The sequence below is a fragment of the Pseudophryne corroboree genome, chromosome 8 (genome assembly GCF_028390025.1).
Source record: "Pseudophryne corroboree isolate aPseCor3 chromosome 8, aPseCor3.hap2, whole genome shotgun sequence".
Taxonomy (NCBI): Eukaryota; Metazoa; Chordata; class Amphibia; order Anura; family Myobatrachidae; genus Pseudophryne; species Pseudophryne corroboree.
Window position 1 is genome coordinate 397,347,738 of NC_086451.1, and position 21,413 is coordinate 397,369,150.

The 21,413-nt window shown below is 47.3% G+C and overlaps 1 protein-coding gene across 3 annotated transcripts in view; it reads right to left on the reverse strand.

Moving 5' to 3' along the window:
- LOC134949273 (cytochrome P450 2A6-like) overlaps positions 1–21,413 on the reverse strand; it is a 66,602-nt gene that overhangs the window by 13,234 nt on the left and 31,955 nt on the right. Inside the window, exons 7-10 of one of the 3 annotated variants that reach the window (XR_010183130.1) lie at positions 13,103–13,290; positions 9,149–9,290; positions 352–436; positions 26–273 (exon numbers count right to left, since the gene is read on the reverse strand). Coding sequence is in view for 2 of the 3 variants with exons in the window: in XM_063937768.1 (XP_063793838.1) it covers positions 432–436; positions 9,149–9,290; positions 13,103–13,290 (335 nt within the window). In the remaining variant the exon portion in view is untranslated. Of the gene's footprint in view, positions 1–25; positions 437–9,148; positions 9,291–13,102; positions 13,291–21,413 lie in introns of those variants that run through there. The other 2 variants (XM_063937768.1, XM_063937767.1) reach the window with 2 other exon arrangements.

Below are 21,413 nucleotides of genomic sequence, written 5' to 3' on the forward strand. Positions count from 1 at the left end.
GCGAACCTTGATTTTAATAATTTATTTTCATTCACCATATATGGTAATTATATCACATAAGTTAATTACACTTTCTTTATTTCGTGGTTAGACAATTTTAACGAATCTATTAAAAGTTAATTTTTAATTTTCATCTGTGCGCCAGCAAAGAGACATTCTTTCCTCTTCTTTTTTTTCGTATAACTCAACTTGTCTCTGGTAGCACCCCCGAACGTCCAGTAATTAGTACCCAATCAAACTGACGGACGTTTATCGGGGTTCTCTCTCTTTTTTCTTCAAATAACAATTATTTAGAATTAGTAGCTGGTGCAGAACATATCCCCTTCCCCTATTTCCCTACATATCTCTTACCTCTAGCAAGAAAGGACGATCCTCGTGCTCTCTTGTTTTTATTTGACCGAAAGGACTGCATTTGATAATGTGGCGCTTTCTTAGGCTGCGAGGGAATATAAGGCAAAAAAATTGATTTACCAGCAGTTGCTGTGGAGACCAGGTCCGAGAGACCGTCCCCAAACAATTCCTCACCTCTATAAGGCAAAACCTCCATATGCTCTTTTTGAGTCGGCATCACCTGTCCATTGCCGGGTCCATTTTGCAGAAATGGACATAGCGTTGACTCTAGAACCCAGTAGGCCAATGTCTCTTTGAGCATCTCTCATATATAAGACAGCATCTTTAATATGACCCAGGGTTAACAAAATGGTATCCCTATCCAGGGTATCCAAATCTGCCGATAAGGTATCAGTCCATGCTGCTACAGCGCTACAAACCCATGCCGACGCTATCTGAGTAAGGTACCAGAGTGCGTGTAAATGGACTTCAAGGTAGCCTCCTGCTTGTGGGATGGCAGTGCTACCTTCTTGGATAAGCGTGTCAATGCTTTGTCCACCCTTGGGGAGGATTCCCACCGTATCCTGTCCTTAGCCGGGAAAGGATGCGCCATAAGAATCCTTTTGGGAATCTGCAGTTTCTTGTCTGGAGATTCCCAAGCCTTTTCAGTTACTCGTTAAGCTCATGAGAAGGGGGAAAGGTTACCTCAGCTTTCTTTCCCTTATACATGTGTACCCTTGTGTCAGGGACAGGGGGTTCCTCTGTGATATGCAAAACATCTTTTATTGCAATAATCATATATTGAATACTTTTAGCCAACTTTGGCTGTACTTTACATCATCGTAGTCGACACTGGAGTCAGAATCCGTGTCGGCATTAGTGTCCATTATTTTGGATAGTGGGCGCTTTTGAGACCCCAAAGGTCCCTGCGACATAGGGGCAGGCAGGGCTTGACTACCTGCATGTTCCCTGGATTCAGCTTGTGTAATAAAATTACATTAGCACTTAAAACATTCCACATATCCAACCAGTCAGGTGTCGGCGTTGTCGATGGAGACACCACACTCATTTGCTCCATCCCCTCCCTAGGAGAGCCTTCAACCTCAGACATGCCGACACACGCGTATCGACACACCACACACTCAGGGAATCCTCTTATCTGAAGACAGTTCCCCCACAAGGCCCTTAGGAGAGACAGAGAGAGAGTATGCCAGCACACACCCAGCGCCAATGACCCAGGAAAAAATAAGAATTTACTTACCGATAATTCTATTTCTCATAGTCCGTAGTGGATGCTGGGACTCCGTCAGGACCATGGGGAATAGCGGGCTCCGCAGGAGACAGGGCACATCTAAATAAAGCTTTTAGGATCACATGGTGCGTACTGGCTCCTCCCCCTATGACCCTCCTCCAAGCCTCAGTTAGGTACTGTGCCCGGACGAGCGTACACAATAAGGAAGGATCTTGAATCCCGGGTAAGACTCATACCAGCCACACCAATCACACCGTACAACTTGTGATCTGAACCCAGTTAACAGTATGATAACAAAAAACGAAGTAGCCTCTGAAAAGATGGCTCACAACAATAGTAATAACCCGATCTTTGTAACAATAACTATGTACAAGTATTGCAGACAATCCGCACTTGGGATGGGCGCCCAGCATCCACTACGGACTATGAGAAATAGAATTATCGGTAAGTAAATTCTTATTTTCTCTAACGTCCTAGTGGATGCTGGGACTCCGTCAGGACCATGGGGATTATACCAAAGCTCCCAAACGGGCGGGAGAGTGCGGATGACTCTGCAGCACCGAATGAGAGAACTCCAGGTCCTCCTTAGCCAGAGTATCAAATTTGTAAAATTTTACAAACGTGTTCTCCCCTGACCACGTAGCTGCTCGGCAAAGTTGTAATGCCGAGACCCCTCGGGCAGCCGCCCAAGATGAGCCCACTTTCCTTGTGGAGTGGGCCTTTACAGATTTAGGCTGTGGCAGGCCTGCCACAGAATGTGCAAGTTGGATTGTGCTACAGATCCAACGTGCAATCGTCTGTTTAGACGCAGGAGCACCCATCTTGTTGGGTGCATACAATATAAACAACGAGTCAGATTTTCTGACTCCAGCTGTCCTTGAAATATATATTTTTAATGCTCTGACAACGTCCAGTAACTTGGAGTCCTCCAAGTCGCTAGTAGCCGCAGGCACCACAATAGGCTGGTTCAAGTGAAAAGCCGAAACCACCTTAGGGAGAAAATGAGGACGTGTCCGCAGTTCTGCCCTGTCCGAATGGAAAATCAGATATGGGCTTTTGTATGATAAAGCCGCCAACTCTGAAACTCTCCTGGCTGAAGCCAGGGCCAATAGCATGGTTACCTTCCATGTAAGGTATTTTAAATCTACCGATTTTAGAGGCTCAAACCAATGAGATTTGAGAAAATTCAAAACTACGTTCAAATCCCACGGTGCCACTGGAGGCACTATTGGGGGTTGTATATGTAGTACACCTTTGACAAAAGTTTGTACTTCAGGCACTGATGCCAATTCCTTCTGGAAGAAGATTGATAAGGCTGAAATTTGAACTTTAATGGACCCCAATTTTAGGCCCATAGACAATCCTGCTTGCAGGAAATGTAAGAATCGACCCAATTGAAATTCTTCCGTTGGAGCCTTTTTGGCCTCACACCACGCAACATATTTTCGCCAAATGCGGTGATAATGTTGTACAGTCACTTCCTTTCTAGCCTTAATCAAGGTAGGAATAACTTCCTCTGGAATGCCCTTTTCTTTTAGAATCCGGCGTTCAACCGCCATGCCGTCAAACGCAGACGCGGTAAGTCTTGGAACATACAAGGTCCCTGCTGAAGCAGATCCCTTCTTAGAGGTAGAGGCCACGGATCCTCCGTGAGCATCTCTTGAAGTTCCGGATACCAAGTTCTTCTTGGTCAGTCCGGAGCCACCAGTATTGTTCTTACTCCTCTTTTCCGTATAATTCTCAGTACCTTTGGTATGAGAGGCAGAGGAGGGAACACATACACTGACTGGTACACCCACGGTGTTACCAGAGCGTCCACAGCTATTGCCTGAGGGTCTCTTGACCTGGCGCAATATCTGTCCAATTTTTTGTTGAGGCGAGACGCCATCATGTCCACCTTTGGTTTTTCCCAACGGTTCACAATCATGTGGAAGACTTCTGGATGAAGTCCCCACTCTCCCGGGTGAAGGTCGTGTCTGCTGAGGAAGTCTGCTTCCCAGTTGTCCACTCCCGGGATGAACACTGCTGACAGTGCTATGACATGATTCTCCGCCCAGCGCAGAATCCTTGCAGCTTCTGTCATTGCTCTTCTGCTTCTCGTGCCGCCTTGTCGGTTTACGTGGGCGACTGCCGTGATGTTGTCCGACTGGATCAACACCGGCTGACCCTGAAGCAGCGATTTTGCCAGGCTTAGAGCATTGTAGATCGCTCTTAGCTCCAGTATATTTATGTGAAGGGACGTCTCCAGGTTTGACCACACGCCCTGGAAGTTTCTTCCCTGTGTGACTGCTCCCCAGCCTCGTAGGCTGGCATCCGTAGTCACCAGGACCCAGTCCTGTATGCCGAATCTGCGGCCCTCTAACAGATGGGCACTCTGCAACCACCACAGGAGAGACAACCTTGTTCTTGGTGACAGTGTTATCCGCTGATGCATGTGCAGATGCGATCCGGACCATTTGTCCAGCAGATCCCACTGAAATGTCCGTGCATGGAATCTGCCGAATGGAATCGCTTCGTAAGAAGCCACCATCTTTCCCAGGACTCTTGTGCATTGATGTACTGACACAGTTCCTGGTTTTAGGAGGTTCCTGACAAGTTCGGATAACTCCCTTGCTTTCTCCTCCGGGAGAAACACCTTTTTCTGAACCGTGTCCAGAATCATTCCCAGGAACAGCAGACGAGTTGTCGGGGTCAATTGAGATTTTGGAAGATTCAGAATCCACCCGTGTTGCTGAAGCACTACCTGGGTTAGTGCTACACCGACTTCCAGCTGTTCTCTGGACTTTGCCCTTATCAGGAGATCGTCCAAGTAAGGGATAATTAATACGCCTTTTGTTCGTAGAAGAACCATCATTTCGGTCATTACCTTGGTAAAGACCCGAGGGGCCGTGGACAAACCAAACGGCAGCGTTTGAAACTGATAATGACAGTCTTGTATCATGAACCTGAGATACCCTTGGTGTGAGGGGTAAATTGGGACATGCAGATAAGCATCTTTTATGTCCAGGGACACCATGAAGTCCCCTTCTTCCAGATTCGCTATCACTGCTCTGAGTGACTCCATCTTGAACTTGAATTTCTGTATGTACAGGTTCAAGGATTTCAGGTTTAGAATAGGTCTTACCGAACCGTCCGGCTTCGGTACCACAAATAGTGTGGAATAATACCCCTTTCCCTGTTGTAGGAGGGGTACCTTGACTATCACCTGCTGAGAATACAGCTTGTGAATGGCTTCCAAAACCGACGTCCTTTCTGAGGGAGACGTTGGTAAAGCAGACTTTAGGAACCGGCGAGGGGGAGACCTTTCGAACTCCAACATGTAACCCTGAGATATTATCTGCAGGATCCACGGGTCCACTTGTGAGCGAGCCCACTGATTGCTGAAAATCTTGAGTCGACCCCCCACCGCTCCTGAGTCCGCTTGTAAAGCCCCAGCGTCATGCTGATGGCTTTGTAGAACCCGGGGCGGGCTTCTGGTCCTGGGCAGGGGCTGCTTGCTGCCGTCTCTTACCCTTTCCTCTGCCTCGCGGCAGATAAGACTGTCCTTTTGGTCGCTTGTTTTTATAGGAGCGAAAGGACTGCGGCTGAAAAGACGGTGTCTTTTTCTGTTGGGAGGGGGTCTGAGGTAAAAAAGTGGATTTGCCGGCAGTTGCCGTGGCCACCAGGTCCGAAAGACCGACCCCAAATAATTCCTCTCCTTTATATGGCAATACTTCCATATGCCTTTTGGAATCCGCATCACCTGACCACTGTCGCGTCCATAAACTTCTTCTGGCAGATATGGACATCGCGCTTACTCTTGATGCTAGAGTACAAATATCCCTCTGAGCATCTCGCATATAAAGAAAAGCATCCTTTAATTGCTCTAGAGTCAATAAAATACTGTCCCTATCCAGGGTATCAATATTTTCAGTCAGAGAATCCAACCACACTACCCCAGCACTGCACATCCAGGCTGAGGCTATTGCCGGTCGCAGTATAACACCAGTATGTGTGTATATACTCTTCAGTGTAGTTTCCAGCCTCCTATCTGCTGGATCCTTGAGGGCGGCCGTATCAGGAGACGGCAACGCCACTTGCTTTGATAAACGTGTGAGCGCCTTATCCACCCTAGGGGGTGTTTCCCAGCGCGCCCTAACCTCTGGTGGGAAAGGGTATAATGCCAATAACTTCTTGGAAATTAGCAGTTTTCTATCTGGGTTAACCCACGCTTCGTCACACACGTCATTCAATTCCTCTGATTCTGGAAAAGCTACAGGTAGTTTTTTCACCCCCCACATAATACCCCTTTTTGAGGTACCAGCAGTATCAGAGATCTGCAAAGCCTCCTTCATTGCCGTGATCATATAACGTGTGGCCCTATTGGAAAATACGTTTGTTTCTTCACCGTCGACACTAGATTCATCTGTGTCGGTACCCGTGTCGACTGACTGAGGTAAGGGACGTTTTACAGCCCCTGACGGTGTCTGAGACGCCTGAGCCGGTACTAACTGGTTTTCCGGCCGTCTCATTTCGTCAACTGACTTTTGTAATGTGCTAACATTATCACGTAATTCCATAACTAAAGCCATCCATTCCGGTGTCGACTCCCTAGGGGGTGACATCACCATTACCGGCAATTGCTCTGCCTCCACACCAACATCGTCCTCATACATGTCGACACACACGTACCGACACACAGCAGCCACACAGGGGATGCTCTAATCGAAGACAGGACCCTCTTAGCCCTTTGGGGAGACAGAGGGAGAGTTTGCCAGCACACACCAAAAACGCTATAAATGTATATAAACAACCCTAGAAGGTGTTGTTTTTGATATAAGCGCTTTTAATATATCAATATCGCCAAATTATGCCCCCCTTCTCTTTGTTACCCTGTTTCTGTAGTGCAGTGCAGGGGAGAGTCCTGGGAGCCTTCCTCACCAGCGGAGCTGAGCAGGAAAATGGCGCTGAGTGCTGAGGAGAATAAGCTCCGCCCCTTTTTCGGCGGCTTTTCTCCCGGGTTTTAAGAAAACTGGCCTGGGTTAAATACATACATATAGCCTTAATGGCTATATGTGATGTATTTATTTTGCCACTAAAGGTATTTAATATTGCTGCCCAGGGCGCCCCCAGCAGCGCCCTGCACCCTCCGTGACTGAATCAGTGAGACGTGTAGCAACAATGGTGCACAGCTGCAGTGCTGTGCGCTACCTTCATGAAGACTGAGGAGTCTTCTGCCGCCTGCTTTCCAGACCTCCGTCTTCAGCGTCTGTAAGGGGGATCGGCGGCGCGGCTCCGGGACGAACCCCAGGAGGACCTGTGTTCCGACTCCCTCTGGAGCTAAGTGTCCAGTAGCCTAAGACTCCAATCCATCCTGCACGCAGGTGAGTTGGAAATCTCTCCCCTAAGTCCCTCGATGCAGTGATCCTGTTGCCAGCAGGATTCACTGAGATTTAAACCTAAAAAAACTTTTTCTAAGCAGCTCTTTAGGAGAGCCACCTAGATTGCACCCTTCTCGGACGGGCACAAAAACCTAACTGAGGCTTGGAGGAGGGTCATAGGGGGAGGAGCCAGTACGCACCATGTGATCCTAAAAGCTTTATTTAGATGTGCCCTGTCTCCTGCGGAGCCCGCTATTCCCCATGGTCCTGACGGAGTCCCAGCATCCACTAGGACGTTAGAGAAAACACAGTATGTTTACCCAGATAGCACTGTATTCATTTATTTGCGCCAAATAATGTGCCCCCCCCCCTTCTTTCAAACCCTCTTTCACTGTGGTAAGCAGGGGAGAGTCCGGGGAGCTTCCTCTCAGCGGTGTGCTGTGGAGAAAATGGCGCTGGTGAGTACTGAGGAACAAGCTCCGCCCCCTCAGCGGCGGGCTTCGGTCCCGCTGAAATATACAAAAAATGCAGAGGGATCTCTTTTATATACAGTGCCCAGCCTGTATATATGTTTTTAGCCATTTTGGAGGTCCTTATTGCTGCCAAGGGCACACCCCCCCCCCCCCACCGCGCCCTGCACCCTTACAGTGACTGCTGTGTGGGAGCAATAGCGCACAGCATTACTGCTGTGCGTTACCTCAGTGAAGATCTGAAGTCTTCTGCCGCCTTTGAAGTCTTCTTTCTTCTCATACTCACGCGGCTTCTATCTTCCGGCTCTGCGAGGAGGATGGCGGCGCGGCTCCGGGACGAACCCCAGGGTGACACCTGTGTTCCGACTCCCTCTGGAGCTAATGGTGTCCAGTAGCCTAAGAAACAGAGCCTGACATTAAAGTAGGTTTGTTTCTCTCCCATCAGTCCCTCGCTGCAGGGAGTCTGTTGCCAGCAAGCTCCCTGAAAATAAAAAACCTAACAAAATACTTTCTTTTCAGGAAAACTCAGGAGAGCTCCCTGTAATGCACCCAGTCTCCTCTGGGCACAGTAATCAACTGAGGTCTGGAGGAGGGGCATAGAGGGAGGAGCCAGTGCACACCCATACCTAAAGTTCTTTCTTAGTGCCCATGTCTCCTGCGGAACCCGTCTATCCCCATGGTCCTTACGGAGTCCCCAGCATCCTCTAGGACGTAAGAGAAATGGGCTTCCCTTCTTCACATCCAGGATCCAGAATAGTATGAAATTCAAGGAGCATGTCCATGACACTCGCACAAGACAGAAAAGTCTTGTGTAATTGCATTATCACATACACTACAGTCTCCCATATTATCCCATACGATATCTGACATTATAATTTTCAGCGCATTTACACCTGCCTCAAGGACAGTCCTTGAGGAAGGTGTATTTACACTGAAATGATATCCTTAGACTCTGATTGATTATCAGATAAGTATTTTTGATTTACCATGCTATGTAAAAGCTTTGCTTGCTATTATTTATTGTTTCATTAAATAGATTGTATACCTTTCTGCACTATGTCACTAAAAATAGCACTTCCATGGTCACAATCTTTGACATGGGGGGCGATGCACTACATGGCAAGCCCTAACCCCCCCCCCCCCCCACCCGCAGAGTTGCAAAAGCATCGCACGCCGGCGATGCTTTCGCATCGGATGAGTAGTTCCATGCCTATGCAGCCTAGCTGCGAATGTAGGTGGCTACCTGCCATGTTTTTGGCCGCAGTGGCTGTGTCACACAGGCACTGTGGCCCGCCCCCACAAACAGTTTTTGGTCGCAGCGGGCCGCCCAAGGAACAGTCCGGACATGCCTACATTGTCAGGACCGCCCCCCCCCCCCCCCCCTCCAATGGCGTTCAATCTCCGCTGGCACTCCCCCTCCCACCCTGTGACCGCCTTTGCTTGTCAATCAGGCAGAAGCAATCACACCAGTGAGATTTTTTTTACATCTCACTGTGTGCGCACATGCGGTGCGGCCGCTGTGCATGCACACACCACATAGGGCTTCAGGCTGCGTTTGCTACCGTTGCAGCGATCAGGTCTGAATTAGGCCCTATGACGGTGTGTTGGCTCCCATGATTATAAAGCCCCTTACTGCATGGACTGTTTTCTATGTGATATCTTGTGACCGGTACACTGCCTGAGTATTATGAATATGAACATATGCGATTTCCATAAGTTTATCTATCTTTTCAAACCTGCAGAAAATGGCATAAATCCATTATTTTTCTTAAATTTTCCACTTTCATCCAGGAAATGTTTAATATTGAATTCTCCAGGAGTTTCAAAGTGCAACGGGTCCCATAATACAGTGGATAGCATGGGAATGACATCTGTGCCCTGAAAAAAAAAAATAACAAGAACACATATTTATAGAACATTGCAAGCGAATGGATTTGGACGCAAATCCTCGTTATACCACATTTATGCACTTAACTTGAGAGCATGCAGTTATTCAGTTACAATACCCTTTATTAAAAAACACATTTCAATATACTGCCATACCCAAGATTCAAACATAAATCGTGTTGCATTCCAGTCAGACTCCCTACTCATTGAGCAATTTGATCCTCCATAAAAACAGTGAGATTTCTAATTATATGAAGCTACTTGCATTTTGTAAAAACATTAAAAAAATTGCAATTGAGCAAACCTACAGTATGTAGTGCACAGCCACACATCCAATCCCTTACAGCCACACACTAAATAGATCTGCTTAGCTGCAATGCTGATAATTTTTTTACAAAGTTCAATATAAGTTTCAAATAGTTAGAATTCTCTAGCTTTCTATGTAAGGACAAATGGCTCAATAAATAAAGTGCCTGACTGCAATGCCACAGGCAACGGGTTTGAATACCGGGTATGTCAGCACCTTGAAATGTAATAAAGGACAGTGTGATTGAATAACAAAGAGCTCTCAAGTTAAGTTCATGAATGCTGTATAGGTATTAGTCAGGGCCGGTTCTTGCCCTTGTGCCGCCCCATGCAAAAGTTAGGGACGTGGCTTAATACGGGGCGTGGTCAGTCACGCCCCCATTTGTAGCGCAGCTGAAAGGGGGGGAAATAGTATACTTACTATACCCCGCTCCTGATTCCAGACCTGCAGACCTCCACCGGCGCCGCTCTTCTCCTCGGATCTATGAGAGTGACGTCAGTCATGACGTCTCATCCATAGCACAGCATAGGCACTAGAGGTCAATTATGACTCCTAGCGTCTGTGCCACAATGCTGTGCGGTGCGCAATGACGTCATCGCGCATCGCACAGCAAAGGTCCTCTCCATGAAGGGAAACTAGACGCTTAGCGTCTGATTCCCTTCACAGCGGGGGGACCAGCGCCAGGAAGGGAAACTAGACGCGTAGCATCTGGTTCCCTTCTCACAGCTGGGGGGGGGGGGGGCGGCACTGCTGGAGGGCACACTGCACAATGGCGGATCTTGCCATGGTGTGGCGCCCTCCAGAAGGCGCTGGCGCCCTCTGGAAGGTGAACCCCCGGGCAAAAGTCCTGCTTGCCCGTGGCAAGATCCGCCAGTGACGGAAGGGGAGGGGGAAGGAGACAGGGGCAGTCAGGAGATGCTGGGCTTTAAAAGGGGATAAGCTACAAGTGGAAGTAATTAAAACAAATAATTGACAATTGCCGCCAACAGCGCCCCCTACCATGCAGTGCTATGTGCAGTGGCACATTCTGCACACACCTAGGCCAATATTTACTAAAAAGTCGAGTTTGTCCGATTTGTGTTTTTTTTTTCAAAGTCCCAATCCGGGAATTCACTAAGCACAAATCTCGGCAGTGTCTGGTCTATTTGTAATGGATTTAACGGCAAAGTTCTGAAATACTAATGATTAGACCATCGGTCAAACGCGGCTGTTATTTCATACAACACGGGTATTCACTATTCATTCGTATTTGGGTGTTAGTCTCTGAGTGCTCAAGTGCGGGTCTATTTTTTTACGAATCGTTAAAAAAGCAGCAAAAAAATAGACCTGCTTTTTCCAGTCGAGTTTGGATAACCATGCACGATCAGTGAGATCTGTGCATGGTTATCTATGGGAAAGGGTGTGTTTGGTGTAAAAACAGAAAAAAAAATCAGTGGAGTCCCCCCTCCTAAGTATAACCAGCCTCGGGCTCTTTGAGCCGGTCCTGGTTGAAAAAATATGGGGAAAAAATTAAAGGGGTTACCCCATATTTCATCAACCAGCACCGGGCTCTGCGCCTGATCCTGGTTCAAAAAATATGGGGGACAAAAAGCGTAGGGGTCCCCAGTATTTCTTAAACCAGCACTGGGCTCCACTAGCCAGGTACATAATGCCACAACCGGGGGACACTTTTATTGTGGTCCCGGTGGCCCTGGCATTACATACCCAACTAGTCACCCCTGGCCGGGGTACCCTGGAGGAGAGGGAACCTCTTAAATCAAGGGGTCCCCCCTCCAGCCACCAAGGGCCAGGGGTGAAGCCCGAGGCTGCGCCCCCCCATCCAAGGGCGGCGGATGGGGGGCTGATAGCCAAGTGTAAAAAAACAGAATATTGTTTTCAATGGCAGTATTTTTCCGCCCATATTTTGTCAACCAGGACCGGCTCAAAGAGCACGAGGCTGGTTGTGCTTAGGAGGGGGGACCCCACACAATTTTTTTCTGAATTTTTAACACTTTAAACACCTTCTTAAGGTACGCAATGAAGCCTTGCACGGATCTCACAGATTCGGCCGGGATTCCTTGTGTTTTGTCAGGCAGTGTTTTACTCATCACTCCCGTAAAACACTGCCTGATATTACGAATCACATCGACATCGGAAAATACGAATTTGGAAAAATCGGAAGCTTAGTGAATGATCGTATCAGGATTCAAAAAGTTGCAGTAAAATGCACCCGATACCATTCGAGTTCAAACACCCTTAAAAACGGCAAAAACATGAATCTTTGTAAATATACCCCCTAGTTCGGCCCTGTGTCACATACCTAGTTACGGCCCTGTGTCACACTAATGTATTTAAAGTTTGGAGTTATCCAGAAATGTATACAAATTTCAGAGCATTCGATATTGTATAATGCAGTGGCCATGGTAACTAAGAGAATAATGAAATCAGCAGATGAGCGCCAATTATCCAGCCATTTAAGATCAAGCTGAGATTCTGCAAGTACTGTATAATTTGCTGTGCAGTTTATCACCATTTAAAGTGGCCAACTAGGACATACTGTAAGGTGAAAGTATGGATATTTCTGAAGTAACTGTATAATATCAGGCTGAAAATTGATAATATTCAATATTTTGTGATTCTATATATAGTTTGTGGTTTTGTAATAGTTTGATACAGTTTTTAAATTGTTTTGTTGTGTAAAAGTCATAGTTTGTATTTCAGTTGGATTACTGTAAGTAAATGTATATATTATTTTTTATATTATACCAACTATTTTGTGCATATCATCACATAAAATTCAGATAAAAAATTAAAAATAAAAATTACAGGTTATAATGTAACAAAATAGGCGAAAACCCAAGTGTGTGTGTGGGGGGGGGGGGGGGTAAATACTTTAGCAAGGCACTGTGTGAGGGGTATTAAGCCACAGGCTGGGTAATTTTATATTCAGAATGAGTCTGGATGATCTTCCAAATTGAGTCTTGAAGCATAAAGTGTTTGATAAAGTTGACCACCTTTGTACATGTTTGTAAGTGCTTTGTCTTGATAGAAATAAGGGTATGCGTACGTTCATCAATTTTATAATATCTGTTAAGTAATTGCATAACAGTGCATAAAATTGGTGATATTTTTCAGAACAGGATGCGTTTCATTTCCCCAGCTGTCCGGATCACAGCGATCAGGATACAGACAGCGATCAGGATACAGAATCCCAATAGTGGGTGACTTGCCGGCGCACGGAATCCTGACACACTCCCAGTATTCCCCCTCGGGTGGTGGTCCACGCCACTACCGGAGGGGGAATAGATTAATGTGGTGAGCACAGCAAGCCTGCAAGGGGCCTCACTATGCTATCTGCCGGTATTCCGACCATTGAAATTCCGGCATCAGACTCCTGACTGACAGGATCCTATTACGGAAACCTTCAGAACCTTTGTAATTGGCAGCACAAATATGATTTAATTTTTGTTAACATTTATTTTTTAAATTAAAAAGGTTAACAGTTGCTGCAACTTACCTTGGGAATGCAATACCCATGAAAGGTCACATCTCTGGTGGTGGATCGAGCAATACCCATTGGAAAGACATCACTAAATCGCTGTATTTCATGCAAAAATGCATTCACATATGGCATCTGGTTCCTGTCTTCCACCCTAGGTTGCCGCATTTGGCCAATCACCCGATCAATCTCCTCATGCAGTTTATCTAGATTTCATACACAATAGACAACAATTTTTAGTTTTACTATTTTATTGATATTTTATATGCTTGTTTTTAATAAACCTAATCTACAATAGAAATTATTTATAAAGAATTATCTTTAAATAAACAGTTAAATAGAGGGCTTATTGCAGAGTTTCCCAGATTCTAAGTATAGCCATGCTTGAGTCGAAGGGGAAAAGTAATAGAGTGCAAGAACCAGGAAGTGTGGGACTTCGAGTTCTTACGTGCTTTTAAAGAGACAAGTTTGGTTTTGCTATGTTACTGATCAGTGCCGTAACTAGGCATTTTAGCGCTGTGTGCAAGAAACGACAATGGTGCCCCCCCCCATGTAAGATAGGGGCAGTGCGCGCCATAGGCACGCAAAAAATATATAGGGGCGTGGTTTCATGGAGAAGGGGCGTGGCCACAAAATAATAGCCATTCATACTACGGTGCACAGTAGTCTACATTATTCAAATTACGCTGCACAGTAGCATCACTACACCAGGTAGAGCCCCTTTTACACATTACAGCAGACAGCGTCCCCTTTTTACACATTACAGCAGACAGTCTCCCTTTTAACACATTGCGGCAGCCAGTCCCCCTTTTTACACATTGCGGCAGACAGCATCCCCTTTTTTACACATTACAGAAGACAGCGTCCCCTTTTTTAACATTACGGCAGACAGCGTCCCCTTTTTACACATTACAGCAGACAGCGTCCCCGTTTTTACACATTACGGCAGACGGTGTCCCCCTTTATACACATTGCGGCAGCCAGTCCCCCTTTTTACCCATTACGGCAGCCAGTCCCCCTTTTTACACATTGCGGCAGCCAGTCCCCATTTTTACACATTGCGGCAGCCAGTCCCATTTTTACACATTGCGGCAGCCAGTCCCCCTTTTTACACATTACGGCAGCCAGTCCCCCTTTTTACACATTGCGGCAGCCAGTCCCCATTTTTACACATTGCGGCAGCCAGTCCCCCTTTTTACACATTGCAGCAGCCAGTCCCCCTTTTTACACATTGCGGCAGCCAGTCCCCCTTTTTAGGCCCCCTTTTTACACATTGCGGCAGCCAGTCCCCCTTTTTACAATTGCGGCAGACAGTCCCCCTTTTTAGGCCCCCTTTTTACACATTGCGCCAGCCAGTCCCCCTTTTTACACATTGCGGCAGCCAGTCCCCCTTTTTACACACTGCGGCAGCCAGTCCCCCGTTTTACACATTGCGGCAGCCAGTCCCCCTTTTTACACATTGGGGCAGCCAGTCCCTCTTTTTACTTATTGAGGCAGCCAGTCCCCATTTTTACACATTGCGGCAGCCAGGCCCCATTTTTACACATTATGGCAGCCAGGCCCCATTTTTACACATTGCAGCAGCCATACCCCTTTTTACACATTGCGGCAGCCAGTCCCCTTTTTACACATTGCGGCAGCCAGTCCCCCTTTTTACACATTGCGGCAGCCAGTCCCCATTTTTACACATTGCGGCAGCCAGTCCCCCTTTTTACACATTGCAGCAGCCAGTCCCCCTTTTTACACATTGCGGCAGCCAGTCCCCCTTTTTAGGCCCCCTTTTTACACATTGCACCAGCCAGTCCCCCTTTTTGCACATTGCGGCAGCCAGTCCCCCTTTTTACACATTGCGGCAGCCAGTCCCTCGTTTTACACATTGCGGCAGCCAGTCCCCCTTTTTACACATTGCAGCAGCCAGTCCCCTTTTTTACACATTGCGGCAGCCAGACCCCCTTTTTAGGCCCCCTTTTTACACATTGCGCCAGCCTGTCCCCCTTCTAAACACATTGCAGCAGCCAGTCCCCTTTTTACACATTGCGGCAGCCAGTCCCCCTGTTTACACATTGGGGCAGCCAGTCCCCCTTTTTACTTATTGAGGCAGCCAGTCCCCATTTTTACACATTGCGGCAGCCAGGCCCCATTTTTACACATTGCGGCAGCAAGGCCCCATTTTTACACATTATGGCAGCCAGGCCCCATTTTTACACATTGCGGCAGCCAGTACCCCTTTTTACACATTGCGGCAGCCAGTCCCCTTTTTACACATTGCGGCAGCCAATCCCCTTTTAACACATTGCGGCAGCCAGTCCCCATTTTTACACATTGCGGCAGCCAGTCCCCATTTATACACATTGCGGCAGCCAGTCCCCCTTTTTACACATTGCGGCAGCCAGTCCCCCTTTTTAGGCCCCCTTTTTACACATTGCGCCAGCCAGTCCCCCTTTTTACACATTGCGGCAGCCAGTCCCCCTTTTTACACATTGCGGCAGCCAGTCCCCCGTTTTACACATTGTGGCAGCCAGTCCCCTTTTTACACATTGCGGCAGCCAGTCCCCCTTTTTACACATTGGGGCAGCCAGTCCCCCTTTTTACTTATTGAGGCAGCCAGTCCCCATTTTTACACATTGCGGCAGCCAGGCCCCATTTTGACAACATTATGGCAGCCAGGCCCCATTTTTACACATTGCGGCAGCCAGTACCCCTTTTTACACATTGCGGCAGCCAGTCCCCTTTTTACACATTGCGGCAGCCAGTCCCCATTTTTACACATTATGGCAGATGGTGTCCCCGAGAGAGAGAGAGAGAGAGAGAGAGAGAGAGAGAGAGAGAGAGAGAGAGAGAGAGAGAGACATACTTACCATCTACCCGCTGACAGGCTCCTCGTGTAGCTCCCTCGGTGCAGGCAGGTGAGAATGAGGAGGAGGGAGGGGGACTGGAGCCGCAGCAGCGCTATTTCATTGGTAGTAAGCGCCGCTGCAGCATCCCCCTCTCCTTCCGTATTGGCTGCCCGGCGCTGCTGTGGATGCTGGGATGGATGAACCGCATCCCAGCATCCACAGCAGCGCCGGGCAGCCAATACAGAAGGAGAGGGGGATGCTGCAGCTGTGCTTACTACCAATGAAATAGCGCTGCTGCGGCTCCAGTCCCCCTCTCTCCTCCTCCTTCTCCGCTGCCCGGCGCTGCTGACTTCTACCTCCACAGCGCGGCGCACGGCGCAGACTTCAGAGGCGGCATGTAATGAGTCAATTTGACTCATTACATGCTGCTGGCCATGCGCCCTCAGGGCAACTGCGCTGTGTGCCAAGCCCACTTGGCACACACGTAGTTACAGCCCTGATTACTGATTACCCCTTATAAAATAATGTGAGAACACAGACAAAGTCCCGCACGTTCCCCCCCAAATGTTAAATACAATTGACTGAAGTACCTGTGCTTAAACATGGATATCCTTAAAACCTCGACTGGAATGATGGAGTTTGGGAAATTCTGCCTTATACAGTATAATAGACTTGAGGGACAGAATTGCAGAGAGGAGTTATTCTAACTTTTAGCGATGGATAAATAGGAAAGAGCTATATATTAATTTAGTGTGTGTGTGTGTGTGTGTGTGTGTGTGTGTGTGTGTGTGTGGGGGGGGGGGGGGGGGCAATTGGGAGCATTTTATATTATCAACTTTGGAAGATTTTATGGAAATTTTTATATGAGGGATAGAATTTTAAGAAATGGCCGTGTGATCAGTCCCGAGAGAATGATGCAGCTGGCAGGAGGCAATGGTGAATCCAGCTGAGAGTTTCTAGCATAGAGGATAATACACAGCAGCAAGTTTAGCAGTGCAGTCTGTAGAGGGGACCAGCTATGATAACTGTGGTATGTGCACAACAGTTGTTAGAGCACACTGGAAACTGGAGCGCGCCGCTAAGCAATGGTGGCTGGCATGGAGGCTGTATACAGCAGCAAATGGAGTACACTGGAGAGCGCCTAGCAATGGTGACTGACATTGAGAGGGTACACAGCAACGGAAAATGCACAATGGAGTCTGAAGTAGCCAACATAGGGAACAGACATTACTCTGTGGAAACCAGCAACACGGGATACAGTAGAAGTTGTTCTGGCGAGGAGCAATGGACAGGGAGAGATTTAAATAGGATGCTCTATCTGCTGAAAGACTACTAGATTCATGTGCAGAAATCAGGTACAGGATTGGGAGAAAAGTAATCAGCTGGCTGAAGACAAGATTGCAGCACCCATGTCTTGGCGGTGGCAGCAGCATCTGCATGTGAAAACAGATGGGTACTGGCGACTGGACAGCATGGGGTACAGCCACATGACTTTGGAGAGCAGATAAAATGCCATAAAGTTGCAGTGCATGGTAGGAAAATGGGAACCGTCAGTCTGGCGTGTGACAGATGTATGAGACCAGATTGGAAGATACTTGATGTGAGGAATAAAAATGAATCAAAAGGCACATCAAAGTGTGACACACTTACAGCAGGCTTGGGGTCTGGGGGAGATCATTTTGTTATTGTGTAGCAGTCTCTGGTACTGGGTTGGTACTTCAGATTACCACTGAGGAAAACTGGGACAAGCTTCAACCCAATAGGATTCAAATGGGCAGCAGCCAATCAAGTGGTTGGAAGCAGAAGAGCAATATGAAGCTCCTCAATGCAGCCACCCCATCTGGGCAGAAGTACCCTTGGGCCACATACGTATAACCCCTTCAACCATCTGGGAGTTTGGGCACTTGACCCAATGCACAGTTAAATTTGGTATTGGGCCCATTCCTCAGATAATGTTGAGCTCTCAACGAGCCTCAAGCTCTATGTCCATGGCCGCTGTTTTGTCCGGCATTAGGCTATGTCTCAGATAACTATGAGCACAAGGCCCATGGTGTTGTTGAACTTGGCCATGCCTCCAAAAATTACAGGCAATAGGCCAGTGCCCCTATTTAAATCAGGCAAAAAGGGATGAGGAGGTAGCCGATTTCCACACTGCACAATTAGTGAACTGTATGGGTGAGTGCTTTCTGTCTCCTCACAGGGTACTCTGTGCAGACATCAATGGATGTGGCAATGGGTGCTGCAATTAATAATTTTTTCTGTGCTTGTTCTGTGCTTTCCGTTCCATCTTTTCTGGGCATAAGTGGGCCTTGCACTCCTGTGTTAGGTTATAGTTTACCGCTGGTGTGCAAGCACGTTTAGTTGAAAATGACAGTCCAAGAGCAAAAGTACCAGTGATGACTTTTCACTCCACCCAGTAAGGGACATCCATGGTGTCAGCTGAGTGTCTCATGTGCCTCTATGGAAGAGTAACTAAGTTAAAATGTCTTGTTCTACTTCCCAGTTCCCAGACACCTTGCCTTATCTGTGTTTTCCAGGTCACAGCTGGTGGAAGTACCCGGTAGGGACACCTCAATGGAACACCTATGGTAATTACTTTTTCTGGACCTAACAGGTATTACTATACATTATTGATAATGAGAGAGAAAGATTTAAGGTGAGGTAGTGATTATGGGATCATCATCTTTGTTTTGAACATGATGAGCTTTAGTGAGCATGGAGATTTCCACATGGATTATGTGTCAGAGGCAGTGATCCTACAAGAGAACTGGGTCCAATGCAGGATTGCATACAAGATTGCCTTCAGTGCTTCTGCAACAAAATAAACAAGGGGTTGGGTTTGGGATACTGGCAGTTGGGATGTGGGTGGTCATAATACCGACTGTTTGAATCTGTTTGAAATGCTGACATTGGTGCAGGAGGCAGCTAAGCTCCACCTCACCTATCCCTAACCCTCCCACCCCGCAGCCTAAACCTAACCCTTAGTTCCCTCAGCCTAACCCTAACCTCCCTTTCCCGCATCCTAACCCTCCCTCACCGCAGCCTAAACCTAACCCTCTCTACGCAGCCTAAATCTAACCTTCCAGGGATACCTATGTTCGGCAGGGCAGGATTAAGGCCCATATGGGCCTGGGGCTGAAAATATTCAAAGGCCTATTGTAATAAACGGGGGAGGTGTGATTAGTGCTGTGTGGGTGTGGCAAGAGCCATGTGGGCGTGAACACCCCTACACTATCAGCTCCAATGTCTCCCTAAATATGTACAAATATGAAAAATTGCAATTTTTTTGTGAGAAAGATAGAGATGCAAACTTAATAATTATGATTTATGGCCGACCATGTGGTCAGCTGGTGGCTAGTGATCATCGTGCTGCCATGATGTTGGGCCTATTTGTATGTGGAGGCCTGGAGCTGGAGCTCCATTCGTCCCATTGTTAATCTGGCCCTGATGTTCGGGATTTCACCAGTCAAGATGCCGGCATCTGTATTCTGACAGGTTTTGGGATTCCAACGCCGGCATTCTGACTCTTGGGATCCCGATCACCGGGTTCCCAACTTCATCCTTAAATAATCAGTATATGGAGTAAACCGCTTATAGGGGCTAATTCAGACCTGATCGCTAGCTAGCAATTTTTTGCAGCGCTGCAATCAGATAGTTGCCGCCTATAGGAGAGTGTATTTTAGTTGTGCAAGTGTGCGAACGCATGTGCAGCCGGGTAGTACAAAAAATATTAGTGTAGTTTCTGAGTTGCCCAGATCTTACTCAGCCGCTGCGATCACTTCAGCCTGTCCGGGTCCAGAATTGATGCCAGACACCCGCCCTGCAAACGCTTGGGCACGCCTGCATTTTTTAAAACACTCCCAGAAAATGGTCAGTTGACACCCACAAACGCCCTCTTCCTGTCAATCTCCTTGCGATTGGCTGTGCGAATGGATTATTTGTTAAAACCATCGCACAGCAACGATCCACTTTGTACCAGTGCGACGCGTTTGTGCATTGTGGTGCATACGCAGTTCTGACCTGCTCGCAGCACTGCACAAAGAGCTAGTGTGCGATCAGGTCTGAATGACCCCCATTCATTCAGGGGGGTCATTCAGATCTGATTGCCGCAGTGCGTTTTCGCACAGCGGGCGATCAGATCCTAAATGTGCATGTATATGTACCGCAATGCGCACGCACGTCATACAACAGCAACAGGCATCGCCGGCCAGTGTTCGCAAGGTGATTGACAGGAGGCCGTTTGTAGGTGGCAACTGACCGTTTACAGGGAGTGTCCGGAAAAACACAGGCGTCACCAAGCGTTTTCAGGAAGGGTGTGTGACATCAGCTCCGGCCCTGATCAGCCTGTTTTCCTGGAGGAGTAAGTCCTGAGTTGCACAAAGAGTGCACGCACTGGGTTTTAGCTGCTCAGCTACACATGCGATCGCACACTTGCACGGTGAAAATACAACCCCACTGTAGGCAGCGATTATCTGATCCCAGGACAACAACAAAAACGCAGCCGAGCGATCAGATCTGAATTAGGCCCATAGCTCAAAAATGCTGTCCTTTTTCACAGTCCTGATATCTTAGTATAGGCTTCTTATGAGAGAGATGTAATTCCACCTTCCAGAGTCTCCCGTGGATGGATGTCCATATATATGGGGGGAAAAAACAGAGAGAAATAGGGATCTCCAAATATTGAAATACTCTATGTTTAATGGATGGGTGGTGATTTCTTCTGTCCTTAACATCCATAAATAAGTATATTCAGCCATATGCAGAGTTATACGTACAGTGGAGCTAATTTAGACCTGATCGCTAGCAGGCGATTTTTGCACTGCTGCGATCAGATAGTCGCTGCCTGCAGGGGGAGTGTATTGTAGCTGTGCAAGTGTGCGAACGCAAGTGTAGCAGAGCTGCACAAACAGATTTACTCAGCCGCTGTGATCACATCAGTCTGTCCGGGACCGGAATAGACGTCAACAACCGCCCTGCAAATGCTTGGACACGCCTGCATTTTTCCAAACACTCCCAGAAAACGGTCAGTTGCCAACCACAAACGCCTTCTTCCTGTCAATCTCCTTGCGATCGCCCTTGCAAACAGATCCATCGCACAAACCCATCGCTGAGCGGCGATCCGCTTTGCACCCATGCATGCATGCGCAGTTCAGAAGAGGAAGAATGGGTTTATGCTCATGAATAGATTATTTATAATCCCAATATGCACTGGTGGTTTGATAAAATTAGCATAACATTTATTAAAAATTACTTAAGACAAACATTTTAAGATACAATGTTTAGATAATATATTGAGAACTCAGAGATGGCAAGAGTATCCAAATGTAGCAGTATTGAATGTGCTCCTTAGATGAAACTATAATAATATATATAATAATAATATATATATAATAAATAATATATATACAGGTTGAGTATTCCATATCCAAATATCCGAAATACGGAATATTCCGAAATACGGACTTTTTGGAGTGAGAGTGAGATAGTGAAAC